Consider the following 18,350-nt stretch of genomic DNA (forward strand, 5'->3'; position numbering starts at 1 on the left):
TTAGTAATTAAATGAATGTTATAAAAAGAAAGTGACCAAACATTTTGGGACATCCATAAAATGAATAACAACCAAACAAAATGGGACGGAGGGAGTAATTATCTTATCGATGTATATGATACACAAATATGAATCACTAGAAAGTGAGTTCAATTGAAACCCTTAAAGGATTTAACAAACTTCAACTTAAAGTATGCATAAAATTTAAAGCATTATATGAATACAATGTCAAATTCTACTTATTGTAATTGAGTATATACACCAAAAGGAAGTTGACAACAAAAAGTTTCACAATGCCCTCAACCTTCATTAAGGGGAACAAGTTTATGAAGAACTGAATACTATGTTTCACACTGTATTTTTTTTCTTTGTTAAGATTTTTCCCACAGACTTTTTCCTATCAAGGTTTTAATGATGCATGGTCATAAAAATGTACAGGAACAAAGAATTTGTACTATTTTCCTTCACTATGATTTTGTCCTATTGGTTTTCGTGGTAAGATTTTAATGAGACAATTTCTGATGTGGTGGACATCAGAAATTGTCCACCACATCATCGTACCTCCCATCACCATAAGTTCCCCACCATTACTTTGTATGCAAACACAATTATCGTGTGACTATTGGTTATGTAACTCATCTAGCTAAATGCGTATATAATTATTGACGACAGTAAGATGTTAATATTGCTTATAAAAACCTGTTTTTCGAATAATTATTGACCCCTAGACCCCTTACAAAACTCTAAATTCAAGTGGGGCTCTTCACTCTTGCTCGTTCCAACCGAAACAAATGGAGGACTTTTTCTTTTTCCAATTTCTAGCTAAACCAATTCTTTGATTCTTCTTTCAACGCCTTTGACTGGTACTAACGCGTCGCGTACTGAAATTAGATATGTCCAAAGCCTTCGATCATATTCAATGAACATTCTTAACTGGTATCATGAGAAAATTAAGTTTCTCCAATCAATGGCTCATAACAATTGAGTCTTGCATTTCTGCCTCCACTATGTCGGTACTAATTAATGGGTGTCCGGGCCTAAAGTTCACCCCAGTTGAGGAATCCGTCAAAGAAACCCTCTATCCCCTTTCTTCTTCACTTTGGGAATGGAAGGCCTTAGTCGACTGATTAAGTCCTCTAGTGATATAAACTCTTTCTTGGATTTCTTACTGCAAATACAGATTTGGTCATCAAACATCTGCTATTTGGTGACGACTGCATCATGTTTCGGCAAAACTCTTAACAAATACAAGTAGTTTCGTCTTCATCAACATAGGTCTCGCAATCAGTTGGATATGCTTAATGAATGATTCAGCTAGACCACTCTGAGTATAAACATGAGCTACATGCTGTTCAATATTAATTCCTACTGAGAGACAATATGAATCGAAAGTACGTGATGTAAATTCTCCTGCTCCATCTAGGCGAATTGACTTAATTGGATAATCAGGAAAGTGAGCTCGTAAACGAATAATCTGAGCCAGTAACTTTGCAAACGCCTGATTCTGAGTCGAGAGCAGATTGACATGAGATCATCTAGTTGATGCATCGATTAATACCATAAAATATTTAAATGGTCCATACTGCGGGTGTATAGGGCCACATATATCACCTTGAATCCTTTCCAAAAATTTAGGAGATTCGATATGTACTTTTGTCAAAGATGGGCGAGTTATGAACTTTCCCAATGAACAACCTGTGCAAGTAAAATCCCTATCTATCAGAAACTTCTGGTTCTGAAGACGGTGTCCCTGAGAGTTTTGTATTATTCTACTCATCATGGTAGAGTCTGGGTGTCCCAGTCGATCATGCCAAATCTTATAAGAATTTGGATCGTGCAACTTCGGGTTGACAACGACATAGGATTCAACTGTTTTAATCTATGTAAGATATAACCCAGAAGAAAGAGCTTCAAGTCTTTCTAGAACACGTTTCTGGCATGATATACTCGAGGTGATATATAAATATTATTTATTATCCTCAGACCCAGTTTCGACGTGATACCCATTTCGACGTATGTCTTTGAAGCTCAACAGATTTTTCAGGGATCTGATCGAGTACAAAGCGTCGTCAATAATTAGTTTAGTACCATGAGGCAATATTATAGTAGCTCTTCCGGAGCCTTCTATAAGACTTGATGAGCCGGCGATAGTAATCGCATTTGTCTCAAATAATTTTAAGGTCGAGAAATATTTTGTATTTTGAAGTATCGAATTTGTGGTCGCACAGTCTGCTAGACATGTATCTTCATCACTTTTAGATATGTTTCTTCCAGAATCCATACCTTTCACCGAAAGAGTAACGACTTAGTTGTTCGATCTTTGGCGCTGACAAACAGGCAGAGTAACAGCTAATTTATTCGACTTGGAAAATCGAATTAAAAAAACGACTTCTCAACTGGCTAGAGACGCGTGCTAATAACGTGATAAAATTAAATAGAATAAAGAGAGAAGATAGAAAGAAGATAGGAACTCCGAAATTATTATATACTAGGCATGACCCGTGCCTTCGGCACGTACTATTTGTATATAAGTCGTATTGGAAGAGAATAATTTATGATTTTGACATGTTAACTTTGTCATTTATTGTTATTCTAAAGAGGCTCATAACCATTACAAAATATTTGTTAGCCCAAAAGATAACTTAAACACCTAGTTGCAATTACGGTCCGCATGGTTAGATGTTGAATTACCTTAGCTGTTGTTGTCTGATAATTTCATTTTCAAGTAAATGGGAATGAAACATAAAATAACAAATGCATCAGACCATAATTAGAAATAATTAGCTCAAAATATTACCATCAAATTTCTTATAATATCGTCCACCACAAATGTAAATATACACCTTTCTATACGACGTTAGTTACATTTATCTGAATGAATTTCAAGCTGAAAACCCCAATGCTAGAATGACATTATCGAAAGATGGGTTTACAAAAAGTGAAAAAAATCAAACTCAATAATATTTATAACAAAAGTAGAAACTAATCACCAATAAAACTAACTTATTGGTGTAGAAACAACCTCGGACTTTCAGAATACACTATTGCTCGGACCTTCAAAATCTGGAAGGCCCTTTGTAACTAGAAAATTTTCTCTGCAGCTGTTGTTGATAGTATTATTGGAAGTTGTCACCCACAAAAATTGCAAAATGTGGCCCTGCCAACATTTACCATTTAAAAACGCCCCCTCAGTTGATCGACGAGTTGTAAAAGCAATACGAGCAGAATGGTTTTCATAAGCTACAGAGAGAGAGAGAGAGAGAGACAAAGAGTAAGCTTTAAGCCTAATTACCTCTCTCTCAGAATGGGAAGGAGAGAAAGAGAGCGCGGTACAAGGGACATAATAGAATGGAAAGAAGTAAGAAAAGTGGAGCATGCAAGATTAGCAGAGAAAGCTTGGAGAAGAAACCTCATTCTAAGGAATGGAACCTTTGAGAAAGGGAGATTAGAAAGGGTTCCGTCCATTTTTCTTCAAGTAGAAAATAAGCACTATGAGATAGAAAAACTGAGTAGAGGTAGATTCTAGATCCTCGAAATAAGCCACAATAGGATCTGGAAGATAAATCTGCCGGCCACAGGGGTCCTCAGCTTGATTCACTTTATAGAAGACTGAATAGACCAAGGAGATCAAAGAAAGAACTTTAAGAGAGTATCCAGCTTCAAGGACGGTAAGATCATTTGGTTGTCCGAGAATATGGTTAACGCTCAGGGAGAATACGTCTGGATTCGCATAGCAGGTGAAGGTAAAAACAGTAGTAGAACCATTTGCTTTCCGGCAGCCACGAAGCAAGGAGGGTGGGTTAAAGTGGCGGCAACTCTAAAGAAAGTTCTCTCGATTATCCCTCCACTGATTAGTCTTGGCGGAGTAAAGAAGGGGCTGACTCCCAAAAACCTCTTATCCTCCAACAATCTGACCCCCAATGCATGGAGGCAACCTGTTCACCTTTCATCATTGGAACCACAAACGAGGAGTTGTAAGATAGTGAAGTACTCTTCAGTTCCGCAGGCAGTAGCCCCTCTGAGCAATACTCTATTTAAATACTGTTAGATCTAAAAGTCGCGGAAGCTATCGAACCTATCCTAGAAATTGATCCGATTATGAAGATTACTCGAAAAGCTATGTCAAAATCAAATATGCAAGCAGAATTAACGAGGTTCGGCCTAAAGCCTACGTCCTCGGGCGAACAAGAAATCTTTATAGAAGGATAGATGAAGACGACTCACACAACCTGCAAGTTCGTCCCAAGATTGTACCGTATAGAAATTAACCTTCTATACTAGATCTTCGACAACCGAGAAATTAAACACCGCTCAAAATTATGAACAAATTTCTCTCTCACTTGCTCTCTCTAAAGAAGAGTTGTTGAGTTGTTGTTGTTGTGGTGTGTTTTTGATTGGACTCAAGACCCCCTATTTATATAATAATATAAGCCGACTTATCAATCACAAATCAAACCGCCTAGGCTACAAATTGGAAACCAATTTCCAATTGAAACCGCCTCCAATTGCACAAACCGCCTATGACCATCCTAAACCTCCTCATCCTAAACCGCCTCTCACAATTCTCCACCTCGTACACAATTTGATATACTTCAAATTTTGGACGAACACCAGGATACTCCTTGTAAGATAAATTTGCTTCTTGTAACTTCATCCGACTGCGCCATATGACCATAGCTGCCTACGTACCCTTTTACAGGATCAAGCCTACCGTAGTTCTACCAACCCTTCACATAAAGTTTACCTTGTCGCCATCACGCTCTTTCGGGCAACTTAACACGAGCCGATTTGTAGCAATTTCAGGCAATGCTGAAACTTGCTACACGTCACCACTTTAGTCAACATATCCGCGGGATTCTCATCTGTGTGAACTTTCATGAGAGAAACATCACCTTCCTCCACGACATCTCGTACGAAGTGATACCTGACATCGTTATGCTTAGTACGAGCATGATGAACCTGATTCTTTGCCAAGTGAATCGCACTTTGACTATCACACCATACCTCTACGCACTCCTGCTTAATCCCTAGATCATCCAGAAGACCCAACAAACCACAATGCTTCCTTCACACCCTCGGCCATAGCCATATACTCGGCCTCCGTAGTAGATAACGCAACTGTAGATTGTAACATCGATCGTCAACTAACTGGAGCACCATGTACCTTAAATACATAACCAGTAGTAGATCGTCTTCTATCTAGATCGCCAGCATAATCCGAGTCAACATAACCGCTTACTTGACATGTGTCTCCACCAAAGCACAAACCCGTATCAACAGTACCCTTCAAGTACCTCAAGACCCACTTCACAGCTTCCCAATGTGTCTTCCCCGGGTTTGCCATAAACCTACTAACAACACTGACCGCCTGTGAAATATATGGACGAGTACACACCATAGCGTACATCAAACTGCCAACTGCACTAGCATACGGTACAAGATCCATATGATCCTTCTCCACCGTAGTAGTGGGAGATTGTTTTCCCAGAACCTGAAGTGTGGTGCCAAAGGTGTTGACACCGCCTTCGCATTCTGCTTCCCGAATCGAGAAACTACTCGTTCGATGTAACCTTTCTGACTCAAGTACAGTTTCTTACTTGACCGCTCTCTCTTAATCTCCATTCCCAGTATCTTCTTTGCAGCGCCCATGTCTTTCATCTCAAACTCTTGGCTGAGTTGAGATTTCAACTTATCTATCTCCACCATGCTTCGAGAAGCAATAAGCATGTCATCCACATACAAAAGGAGATAAATAAAGTCACCTTCGCGAAGCTTCTTGATGTATACACAACAATCATAGTCACTTCTGCGAAAATCATGCTTTAGCATGAAAAAATCAAATCGTTCGTACCATTGGCGAGGGGATTGTTTCAATCCGTAAAGAGACTTCCTCAAAGGACATACTTGATTTTCTTTGCCCTCAACCTTGTATCCCTTAGGTTGAGCTGATGAGACATAAAACTGTCTCATTTGAATCTCTTAACTCGGGTTAGTTAGTCCATTTCGGGCAGTTACTCTGATAAATTGTGCGTTTCTCTTTCCAGGTATCTATTAAGGAGTTTGGTCCGAAAAACGAGTGAAAATGGGAGAAATACGCATTTGAGGGCATTTTGGTCATTTGGAGATTAGGGTATTCTGGAAATTTTGATACTCGGATGAAAAGTGGAGTCTATGACGAAATCGTAGGCGAAAACGGAAGTTAAATCAGAGTCCAGATGCGAAAGATATGCTAAGTCAAAGATTGGAGGAAAAGACGATTACTAGATGACATGTGGCTGCAATCCGACGGCCAAGTAAATATCTCGGTACGTTGTCGGTCAGAATACGGGATATGAATCTCGGTTGCACACCCACTCAAATCCAGCGGTCTTCTTCATTTATGTGACACGTGTGTTAAATCTAAGGATGCTTTATAACCTATTTCAACCGGCCGCGATGCACTATAGTATTCTCACATAACCGTATCTTTGAAACAACCAGGTTCTTTCCTATTACTCTCATCTCTATCTAATGGAAACTATATTTAAAGAGAGAAGGAAAGAGATTTACTACAAAGATGGGAACAGAGTAAGGGAAAGAGATGAGCTGTGAAGATCTTCTCGGTTAATAGAGAAGGAAACGAATCTAAAACCGAGAAGGAAATAGAAAGGAAGGAAAGAGATGGAGATTGAGAAATATTTTCTCAATATAATGGAGATCGATTGAGAGAGAAAATATTTCTCAATATAATGGAGATCGATTGAGAGAGAAAATATTTCTCAATATAATGGAGATCGATTGGAGATTGAGAAACGCACAATTTATCAGAGTAACTGCCCGAAATGGACAAACGAACCCGAGTTAAGAGATTCAAATGAGACAGTTTTATGTCTCATCAAACATCTCCAAACTTAGATTTTGCTAGTCCTCGAGCAAAACAGAAAAATAAAACTAAGCCCAGTTCACCACTTTCGTAAGGAATCACGATTGCACTTAGCACGTGCAACAAGCCGTTAAACCTCTAGGTTACCCTAGAGGACGAGTTTTGTCTCGTGAGGGTTTGCAGTGAATATACCCACAAAATTCAAAATTTCAAAATCCAGAAGGATCCAAATATAAAGAGGACTGAAAATGTTTATCCGATCAAATTTTTGAAAGCTAATAGAAACGAAATCCAAGTCAACCAGACCATACAAATGCTAAAAATCCCTTCACTAGTAATCAAGACCTGAAGTGAACGTGACCAGCCAATATGAGTATCATTTCGGTTCTGACAAGACAAGACCTCGATTACCTTCTCAATTCATTTCGCCTCGACTACTGCCTCACTGTCATACACTCATGAAATTAAAGTCACTCAGAAATGGTTCACTCAATGTGCGAGTATGAGTATGAAGAAAACTCAACACATGAAAAAGACGGATTAAAATTCTATGGATGACTGATCTCAAAGAAGGAAACAACCACTAATACGGAATAGGGAAGCTAACAAACTCTTCTCACCTGATCAACTATCTAACAATGCTTCCTAGAGGTCAATAGACTATAATGATGAACTAGAACTCCTGAGAACTCGACGTCTTCAAATCTTCAAGAATTACTTCAAGGGATAAATACTCAAACACTACTAAACAAACACTTTTCCTTTTTCTCTTTTTTTTCTTCTATTTTTCTCTCTCTCTTTTTTTTTTTTTTTTTTTTTTTTTTTTTTTTTTTTTTAATGTTACTTCTGGTAATAAAACTCAAAATACAAATACTTCTTTCTTGACATTATTCTGCCCTTGGTAATATTCTCTTCATTTTGCTTCATGCCTTATTCTCAGGGTTCTTACAAATGGATTTCTATCTTCCTCTAGTTGACACTGTTTTCAAGTTTCTCAGACTACAAGAATAAAGTTTGCTTCCTGATGACATCCCTAGTGGTTGTAAAATTTGAACTCAAGAGATCAAATGAGTTCTTTTTAGCATGGCGAGGTTGAGTAGCTCTTCATTCTACTCGGAGTTAATGCAGAAGAGATCACTCAAAGCAAAAAAGAAAGGCTCAGAATCTCACATGGGTTAAGTCTCCACTAATGATCGATTAAATTCTCTCAGAAAAGTCTACTCTTCACCTATCTAACAATCACATGGCTAGTGCACAGACAACTTCAAGACTCGAAATTCATGGAAAAACCATTAGCAAACGGATAGTCCGACAAACTAGACTCTATAACTATTAACAAGCAAAAACACCTAGACTCACATTTTCAATCCAAAAATTAAAAATTTTGAACCCTTTTGAATTTTTGAAATAAGGACTAAAAATTCAATCCCCAAACTTAAACCGAACATTGTCCTCAATGTTCTGAAGACTATGCAAAAATAATAGGATGTAAGGAATGATGTTACCAGATTCAGAAGTCCTATGCATGGGTTGCCTCCCAGAAAGCGCTAAGTTTAACGTCTTTAGCCAGACGAAACTGATCATAGCGGATCAGTCTGGATAGACAGGATCTTCGATAGAAACATCCTCTGTATCGTTCAACATCTCTAAAAATGGTTTTAGCCGTTGTCCATTCACTTTGAACACACTACCATCTTTGTCCTCGATATCGACTGCACCATAAGGATAAACGAGCTTGACCGTGAAAGGTCCTATCCATCTAGAACGGAGTTTACCAGGAAATAAATGCAAACGAGTGTTATATAAGAGAACTTTCTGACCCGGTGAAAACGTTTTTCTTAAAATATTCCTATCATGTAGCATTTTCATCTTATGCTTATACAACCTAGCACTCTCATATGCATCGTTTCTTAACTCCTCCAACTCACTGAGTTGTAACTTTCTCTCTCTACCCGCTTTGTCAAGTGAAAAATTTAATTGCTTGATAGCCCAATATGCTCTATGCTCTAACTCAACGGGTAGGTGGCATGCTCTGCCATACACTAGTCTATATGGAGACATTCCAATAGGGGTCTTAAACGCTGTACGGTAGGCCCATAGTGCATCGGTTAGTCGTAGAGACCAATCCTTCCTATTAGTGTTAACCGTTTTCTCGAGAATGCATTTGATCTCCCTATTAGACACCTCGACTTGACCACTAGTCTGTGGATGATATGGGGTAGACACTTTATGGGTAATACCATATTTTTTCATTAGAAGCTCAAACTGCCTATTACAAAAGTGTGTTCCCCCATCACTAATGATTGCCCGCGGTGTACCAAAACGTGAAAGTATGTTTTCTTTCAAGAATGTGATCACAACTTTGTGATCATTCGTTTTACAGACAACCGCCTCTATCCACTTAGACACGTAGTCAACTGCAACAAGGATGTACAGGTTTCCAAAAGAGTTTGGGAAGGGACCCATGAAATCGATGCCCCACACATCGAAAATCTCAACTACCAATATAGGATTAAGGGGCATCATGTTCCTACGTGAAATGCTTCCCAACTTCTGGCATCGTTCACACGCCAGACAATATGCATGGGTATCCTTAAAGATAGACGGCCAGTAAAAACCACATTGTAGAATTTTTGCGGCTGTCTTCTTACCACTAAAATGCCCTCCACATGCATGATCATGACAAAAGGAAATGATTTTGGACTGTTCACTATCAGGAACACACCTCCTAATGATCTGATCGGGATAATACTTGAACAAGTATGGATCGTCCCAGAAGAACCGTTTTACCTCGGATAGAAATTTATCACGATCTTGCTTGGTCCAATGTCTGGGCATTTGACCAGTAGCAAGATAGTTCACTATATCAGCAAACCAAGGTAATTGGGAGACACTAAAAAGTTGCTCATCAGGAAAGCTCTCTCTCATGGGTAACTTGTCTTCTACAGACTCGACTACAAGTCTAGACAAGTGGTCTGCTACTAAATTTTCGGAACCCTTTTTGTCCCGAATCTCTATATCAAACTCTTGTAGCAGCAATATCCATCTAATCAGTCTAGGTTTTGCATCCTTTTTAGAAAGGAGATATTTTAATGCCGCATGATCAGAGAATATTATAACCTTAGAACCCACAAGATATGATCTGAACTTTTCTAGGGCATACACTACAGCTAACAACTCTTTTTCAGTGGTAGAGTAGTTTAGTTGTGCATCGTTCAACGTCTTACTGGCATAGTATATAACGTGAAGAAGTTTATTCTCACGTTGACCTAACACGACTCCAATTGCATAATCAGATGCATCGCACATGATCTCAAATGGAATACTCCAGTTTGGAGGTTGGACAATAGGGGCGGAAGTAAGCATAAGTTTGAGTTTCTCAAAGGCTTCTAAACAAGGTTCATCGAAGACAAATTTGTTCTCTTTTGCCAAAAGATTACAAAGAGGTCTAGATATCTTGCTGAAATCTTTAATGAACCGTCGATAAAATCCAGCATGGCCTAAAAACGATCGAATATCTTTGACCGTTTTAGGGACTGGAAGGCTTTTTATCAATTCTACTTTAGCCTTATCTACTTCAATGCCCTTTTCAGAAATGACATGCCCCAAGACTATTCCTGAGCGAACCATAAAGTGACATTTCTCCCAATTTAGTACTAGGTTCTTCTCTTTGCATCGAACCAACACAAGTGTGAGGTGATGCAGACACTGATCAAAAGATGAACCGAAGACTGAAAAATCATCCATAAAGACCTCGAGAAACCTCTCTACCATATCTGAAAATATGCTCATCATACATCGTTGAAATGTAGCGGGTGCATTACACAACCCAAAAGGCATCCGACGATAAGCATAAGTTCCAAATGGACAAGTGAAAGTGGTTTTCTCTTGGTCCTCAGGGGCTATTGGAATCTGATTATAGCCAGAATAGGCATCTAAGAAACAATAGTAGCTATGTCCAGCTAGTCTTTCTAGCATCTGATCAATGAAAGGAAGAGGAAAATGGTCTTTCCTCGTGACCGTGTTCAGTTTCCTGTAATCAACACAAACACGCCAACCAGTGGTCATCCTGGTGGGTATTAACTCGTTAGATTCGTTCTTGACTACAGTAATGCCTGATTTCTTGGGTACAGTTTGAACAGGACTGACCCAAGTGCTATCTGAAATAGGGTATATAATACCCGCATCTAGTAATTTCAGGACTTCGGCTCTAACAACCTCCTTCATGTGAGGGTTAAGTCGACGTTGCATTTCCCTTGACGGTTTAGCATCTTCCTCAAGATAGATGTGGTGCATGCAAACAGATGGACTTATACCCTTTAGATCAGCTATTGACCACCCTATTGCCGTTTTGTGGTCTCTAAGGACATCTAATAGTCTACTTTCCTGTTCTTTCTCTAACTCGGAAGCAATGATGACAGGTAAGGTTTCAGACGGTCCTAGAAACGAATACTTCATGTTGTCGGGCAAGGGTTTCAACTCTAAAGGAGGTGGTTTCTCTGTGGATTGAGGTGACTCCGGGATGGAAGGAACACTGGACTCACTGGTGGATGATAGTTGAGGCATCTCTAAAGTTGGCAAGTCAATTGGCTCTGACAAGCTGAGGGGTTCTTCTATCCACTTATTAGGATCTAGTAATGGGGTAGAATCTAATAAAGCATTCACCTCATTGATACTACCCTCCTCATCAAAATCTAAGCCAAAATGGGCCAACAATGTTTCTAAAGGATCATTAGATAGAGTTTGAGGTAAAGAATCTTGGATGAATAACTCTATCAAATTCAACTCATTAAAATCATTAACATCATCTGGGTGAAGTCCGGCATTGAAGATGTTCATCTCTACAGTCATGTTGCCGAAAGACAATCTTAATAGTCCACTCCTACAATATATGATAGCATTTGATGTAGCTAAGAATGGTCGCCCTAGAATGACAGGAATTTGACTCTGGGTATCATGAACTGGTTCAGTATCTAAGATTATGAAATCAACAGGGAAGATGAATTCATTAACTTTTATCAGAACATCCTCTACTATGCCACGTGGTCTCCTAACAGACCGATCTGCCAACTGAAGAACTACCGAAGTGGGTTTGATCTCTCCTAAACCTAATTGCAGGTACACAGAATAAGGAAGTAGGTTGACACTAGCACCTAGATCTAACAAAGCTCGTTCGATCTTATGGTCCCCTATAGTGCAGGGCAGTGTAGGACTTCCTGGGTCTTTGTACTTAGGTGGGAGGTTCTGTTGGATGATGGAACTCACTTGGTTAGTCAAGAAGACTTTCTTATGCACATTCATCTTACGCTTCCTAGTACATAGGTCTTTAAGAAACTTAGCGTAAGCTGGAACCTGTTTAATGGCATCTAGTAATGGAATATTAATACTAACTTGTTTGAACATTTCCATTATCTCCTCGAATTGGGACTTCTTATTTGGCTCTACCAAACGCTGAGGATATGGGGCTCTAGGAACATACGACTCAGGTACAGTGGGTGGGTCTTCAGACTCAGGAGCCTTCTCAGGCTCTTTACTAGGGACACTAGTTGGTAAGGTGGGTTGCTCAGAGTTTAGTTCACTATCTTCGGGAACTCCTACCTTATTGTCAGTTACCCTACCACTTCTAAGAGTGGTGACTGCATTGGCCAGGTCCATTGACTGTTTACCCTTCGGGTTTGGTTCTGGTTGACTAGGAAACATACCTCGTTCTCTCTGCCTAAGGGCTTCTCTAAGTTGACCTACCTCGGTTCTTAAACTAGTTACAGCTTGGTTGGTCTCTTGTACAGTCTGGATAGTCTGTTGTAAAGCCTGGTTGGTCTGTTGCATAGCCTGGTTGGTCTGTTGTGTAAACTCTCTATGGGTTTTAGCTAGTTGCTTCATGGTTTCCTCTAAAGACTCACTGTTATGAGAAGGATATTGGGTACTAGATTGACCCTGATTTTGAGCAAAAGGATTCCTAGGAGCATTAAACCCAGGAGGGTTCATGGAACTACTAACCTGACCCTGATTTTGACCCTTGGACCAAGAAAAATTTGGGTGATTTCTCCAACCCGGATTATAAGTGTTTGAGTAAGGATCATATTTCTGACGGTTATCTTGCCTAGAGTTTAGATAAAGAGCATTAGCTTGCTCTTTTTCGTCAGAAACAAAGAATAGGGTACACTTATTCCCTGTATGAGATGGGTCTCCACAGACGGAACACGGATAAGAGACGGATTCCTTTCCAACACTCATGACCTGAGTGGGATCCTCCCTAACTGCTTTAGGTTGACCAAGCTCTAAGGCTTCTATCCTTCTCGTCATGGCGGCGAGTTTAAGTTCGGACTCATCAACTCTATAGATGCCGCCTTTATTTGGAGTAGGATTTGCCCTAGTAGGAGGTCCTCTAGAAGTTTCCCGTTGGTGGGATTTCTCAGCTAGATCTTCTAGAAACGTCATGCAGTCATCGACGGATTTATAAGTAAATCCGCCACCACAGAATGACTCTACCATGGATGTAGTGGGATAATCTAGTCCGTCATAGAGAAATTGGACTAGTCTGCTCTTTTCAAAACCATGGTGTGGACACTGTAGTTCCAGTTCTTTGAATCTCTCTAGATATTTGTAGAGAGACTCTCCTTCTTGTTGCACAAAATTATTAAGAATTTGCCTTAAAGCGGTGGTTTTGTGCTTGGGAAAGAATTTCAGAAGGAATAAACTGGTTAATTCTTCCCATGTGATGATGGAATGAGGTTGTAAGGCATACAACCAAGATTTTGCTTTCTCTCTCAAAGAGAAAGGGAACAACCTAAGTCTCACTATTTCATCAGACATATTGGGGAATCTTATAGTCCCACAGATTTCTTCAAAATCCCTAACATGGTGGTAGGGATTCTCGTTCTCAACTCCACGAAAGAGTGGGAGCATTTGGATTATGCTCGGCTTTAACTCAAAGTGAGCCGTGGAGTGTGGCAACTGTATGCATGATGGTTGAGATGTTCTAGTAGGGTTCATGTAATCCCTGAGTGTCATAGGTGGATTTCCATCCCTGGCTTGGTTTAGATTTTCACCCATAGTGTCACTCAAAGAGAGATTAGCTAGAAGATTACTTAGATGAGTTTCTCTACTAATGAAACGACCTCTCTTATCACGATATCTATCGGGCATAAACTAGAGCCCAATGACCGAGGAATCACTACGAAGACCCTAGAGGAAAGCAAACACAATCAGTCTGACTCCACCAAGCAACCTAAACAGAATCTAGACAGACAAGTTGGTCAGATTCACCCTAAAATTCTAGACAGCTCCTACTTCGTTACAAAGCTTGAACTATAATTGTTATGATGGTTACTCCGTCCAAGTACTACGATCAAACAACTCTTGGAGACGACCAACGATAAACGTTGTGATAGCCATCCAACCTGGGAACGTTTCCTCTTCTCGAGGCGACCTTATAAAGAGTTGAGTGAACTTTCCCATTAGGAATGCCCAAATAAAAATCAAGTCCCTGAATTGTTTCAAAGATCCTATGAGCTCGTCACCTTAGGGGCTGATGTCTAAATCAAATTTTAGATTTTAGGTGAAGTTTGGGATCGTGAATGTTGTTACCTATTTGGGCAAAAGAACGGTGATGAAATCCGTCTCCTATCTTTCAATTGGGTTATTGCCCTTACTAGAATGCTTACACTAAGCAATTCGATCAAAACAATTAGGCACACGAAACATGCAAATACCCACTGACAGGGGCTTCGTGGGTGATTAGAGAAATTACCTCCCGTTCAGGACGGGCGATGACCCTTGCAGACGACCCGGGTCACTCTCCCCTTGAGTGTTCCAACCCGAGGCTTCGTTTTGGTTTTCGGTTACAATTTATAAAGCCCTCCAATTTAGGGTCAAAACTTTAATACCAAAAATAAAAACTAGAAAGTCTAAAAGTCTCTCTCTCACCAAAAATAAAAAAATACTAAAAATAAAATGTAAATTTTCATTCTTGAGCTCCTCTCCTTGTTGCGCCTTTTCTTTCGCTCCTTAGGTTCTACACACCAAAAATGGAAAAGCAAGTCAAAGTGTCAAAAAATAAAAACTTACCAAAAATAGAAATAAAATTAGATTCAATTCAAACTAAGTCCCCGGCAGCGGCGCCAAAAACTTGATGGGCCCAAAAAGTTACCTAAATAGGTCTACACCCGCAAGTGCACGGGTGTCAAGTTGTAGTTTCCGGTAAGACCGGTTCGTTCCTCAGAGACTAAGTCAAACTAAATTCTAACCTTAAAACTATAGATATTTAAAAATTCGATTTTTGATTTTTTTTTACGATTAAATAGCAAAGTATTAAAATAATGTAAATAAGTAATAACGGAGAACGGATGAATGGAGGAAAAGTCTAGGGTTTTGAATCTATTTTAATCATGCATAAACATCGATTTAAATCTATTACCTTTTGGTGACTAAACTAATAATCAATTCTTAAGGATTCTAACTATTATTTATCAACTATCAAGTATCCAATATTAAAGAACCTAATCTAAATATAATGGATCAAGACTAACGAAGAATAAATAATGAAAGACTTAAAAAGAAATTGAAATATATCTAAGCACGTAAGTTGTCGAAATAATCATAATAATCATGCATAACACAAAAATGTCATCAAAACCCTAAACTAGGTGTTTAGCTACTCATGTTCGAAACAAAATCGAAATTCAAAGTTGAATAGAAACAAACACACATGATTTGAATTGCTGGTGATATCTCTGAAATTAATTTCCTTTCTGTCAGCCAAACACTACCCTGGGAAAAAATAATTTTCCAGTGAGAAAATTAATTTCCAACAGTAGTTGCAAAACAAACAGAGTCTTCTTCTTCCTCAGCAATTTCAGGAGAAAATGAAGCCTCCTTCTCTGTTTCTATAAGCTTTTGTTGATTCTTCCCTATTTCTCTGATTTTTCTTTCAATTTCTAAATGATAATAACCAATATGAAATAGCTAAGAAGTAGATTAATAAGGTGAAGAAAATACACTTTTATATTCTCTGAATTTCTTCTCTGTTTACTCACTTTCTCTTCCTACAAACACTCTGTTTTTCTCTCTCTCTCTGTTTTCTTCTCTTCTCACAAAAGAATCAATACAGAAAAAGAGTAATGAAAGATGATCAATAACCACTGAATTTAATTACTCTCTTCCTCACTACAATCACTCTTTCTCTCTCTCTTAATCTCTCTTTCTCTCACAAAAAGAAAAGATTTTCAGAAAAAAGAAGAAAGTAAAAAAATGAAGAAGAGACAATGATGCTCTGTTTTTGCTCTCTGTTCTACTGTGAGATGATGATTTCCCCCCCCCCCCCCCCCCCGTTTCTTAGTTTCTTTTTCTTCTGTTTTATAGAAAAGAGAAAAAGAAATTTGAAATCTTCCTTCTCTTTCTTGCTGAATCCTCCCTGATTTCCTTCCCATTCGAGCTCTGCTTGCTTAATTTACTTCCTTCTTTCTCTTTTCAATTCTTAGTTTTATGGAAATAATTTTAGAGAAGGAAAGAAGATGATGAGGAGTACCTGTCTTTCCTCTTTCTCTCTCTGTTTCCTTTTTTTTTTGAAATATCCCTAAAGGATAAAGACGAGAGAGGGAGATAATGAGTGGAAAGAACCACCAATAAGATTCCCAGGATTCGGTCAACCCCAGGCTGTCACGTAGCAGCAGCTACTGAGTACGCTCCTGTGCGACGCGGAGCAGCTGGGACGACATGCAACTGGATCCAGATGATGCCACGTTCTGCTGACGTGAAAAGAATCGTTGGATTCTTGCGGGAGTATGGAATGCTGCTGCGCAGGATACATTGAATCAAATCTGCGCGTCACTGTAGCTGTCACGTGAAAGCTGGCAAGGGAAACTTCAGTGCAAAGCAGAGCATCGGGGAAGAGAGGAAACGTGATCCTGGTGATGCCACGTTGCACTGACGTGAACAGAATCGTTGGATTCTTGCGGGAGTAGCGAGCTATGGACGCCCGGGAGTACCAGATTTTCTTCATCTGCCATCCGTCTTCATCCCACTGGACCCGAAGACCGTACCGAAATGATCCCGATAACGTCCAGATTCACCTGGTTCTCCATTCGATCCACGCCACGTGTCGTTTAATAACTGTTTGTCAATTGCCTTTGACTCCAACCTTGATTAGCCATACGTTTCTTATCCGAACTCCGATGGGACTTCCGTCTTCGCCGTTGGACTCGTCTTGGACTCTACTTTCACATGAGCACTAATATTGACCAGAATACCCTTGTCATTAAAATGACCAAAATGCCCCTCAAGTATGTCTTTATCACAATGTTTTCGCATCGAACTCCGTAAATGAGACCTGAGAAAGAAAATCAAACAAATAATCAGAGTAACCGCTCGAACTGGACTAACTAACCCGGGTTAAGAGAGTCAGATGGGACATTTTCATGTCTCATCATGAGCCATATAAATTTCTTCTTCCAAATCTCCGTGCAAGAAGGCGGTTTTAACATCGAGTTGTTCCAGCTCAAGATCACTGTGAGCAACAATACTCAATAGCACCCGAATAGAAGTATATTTCACGACTGGTGAGAAAATCCCATTGTAGTCGACCCCTTCTTTCTGACCCCTTCTTTCTGTGCATAACCCTTGGCCACTAGTCTTGCCTTATACCTTGTACCTTTGATCTCGGAAGAATCCTCTTTCTTCTTGTACACCCATTTACAACCAATAACAGACTTTCCTTCGACAATGGGACAACCTCCCATGTCTTGTTCTTGTGAAGAGACTCCATCTCTTCTTGCATAGCAACCAACCATCTCTCTCTTTCCGTCGCGGTAATAGCTTGTCTGAAGGTGACCAGCTCGTCGTCTTCCACCGAGAGTGCATATCCAACCAGATTTGCCTGCCCGTAATGCCTAAGAGGTTTGTCTGACCCTAACCTCTATACCGGCTTATATAACCGTTTCGGCCTAGTGTGTACCGAAATATGCTGCTGCTGCTGTTGTAAAACTTGTGTACCTTCTCCTTGAACTTCTTCATGATCGGGTTCATCAATTTCCTCGTCCTGAGTACTATCCTGATGCTCCACCTGATCATGATTCCTAGAAACCCGTTGGTCTTCGTCTTTTACTTCCACTACTTGAGCTTTAGTAGACCCAACATCACCACAACTAGGCACCGTAGCTTTCGCCATAGCTACAATAAATGACTCATCAAACACCACATCGTTTGAGGACATTATTTCCTCCTAACTCTATGCCGAAGGTATTTTTGACTGATCGGGAACAAGCATTAATCAATGCAATAGGTGAAGTCTTCCCACATGCAGATCGTTTATTATGTACTTTCCATATAGATAAGTGTGTGGTTGGAAAGGTTAAACCACACTTGAAAAACAAACCATTCCGAAAGTTCATGCCAATGTTTCGACTAATCATGTTTGCGGAAACCGAGGCGGATTATAATCGCGCTGTTGAAGATTTCGTCACAACGTGGTCGAAGAGTAACGCCATTGATG

At 39.7% G+C, this 18,350-nt stretch overlaps 1 protein-coding gene across 1 annotated transcript; it reads right to left on the minus strand.

Annotated features, from left to right (window-relative positions):
- Positions 1-1,219: 1,219 nt before the first annotated feature.
- LOC147558699 (uncharacterized) lies at positions 1,220-12,742 on the minus strand. The gene is made up of 4 exons (XM_086659069.1): positions 11,484-12,742; positions 10,913-11,396; positions 8,468-10,447; positions 1,220-1,504 (listed from the first exon to the last, which is right to left on the minus strand). Exons 1-4 carry the CDS (start codon positions 12,740-12,742, stop codon positions 1,220-1,222), a joined length of 4,008 nt encoding a protein of 1,335 aa, XP_086515195.1.
- Between the last annotated feature and the right edge of the window lie 5,608 nt (positions 12,743-18,350).

Source organism: Eschscholzia californica, unplaced genomic scaffold (assembly GCF_041429995.1).
Source record: "Eschscholzia californica isolate CP2 unplaced genomic scaffold, dmEscCali1.0.p SCAF_2, whole genome shotgun sequence".
In the NCBI taxonomy this organism is placed as follows: Eukaryota; Viridiplantae; Streptophyta; class Magnoliopsida; order Ranunculales; family Papaveraceae; genus Eschscholzia; species Eschscholzia californica.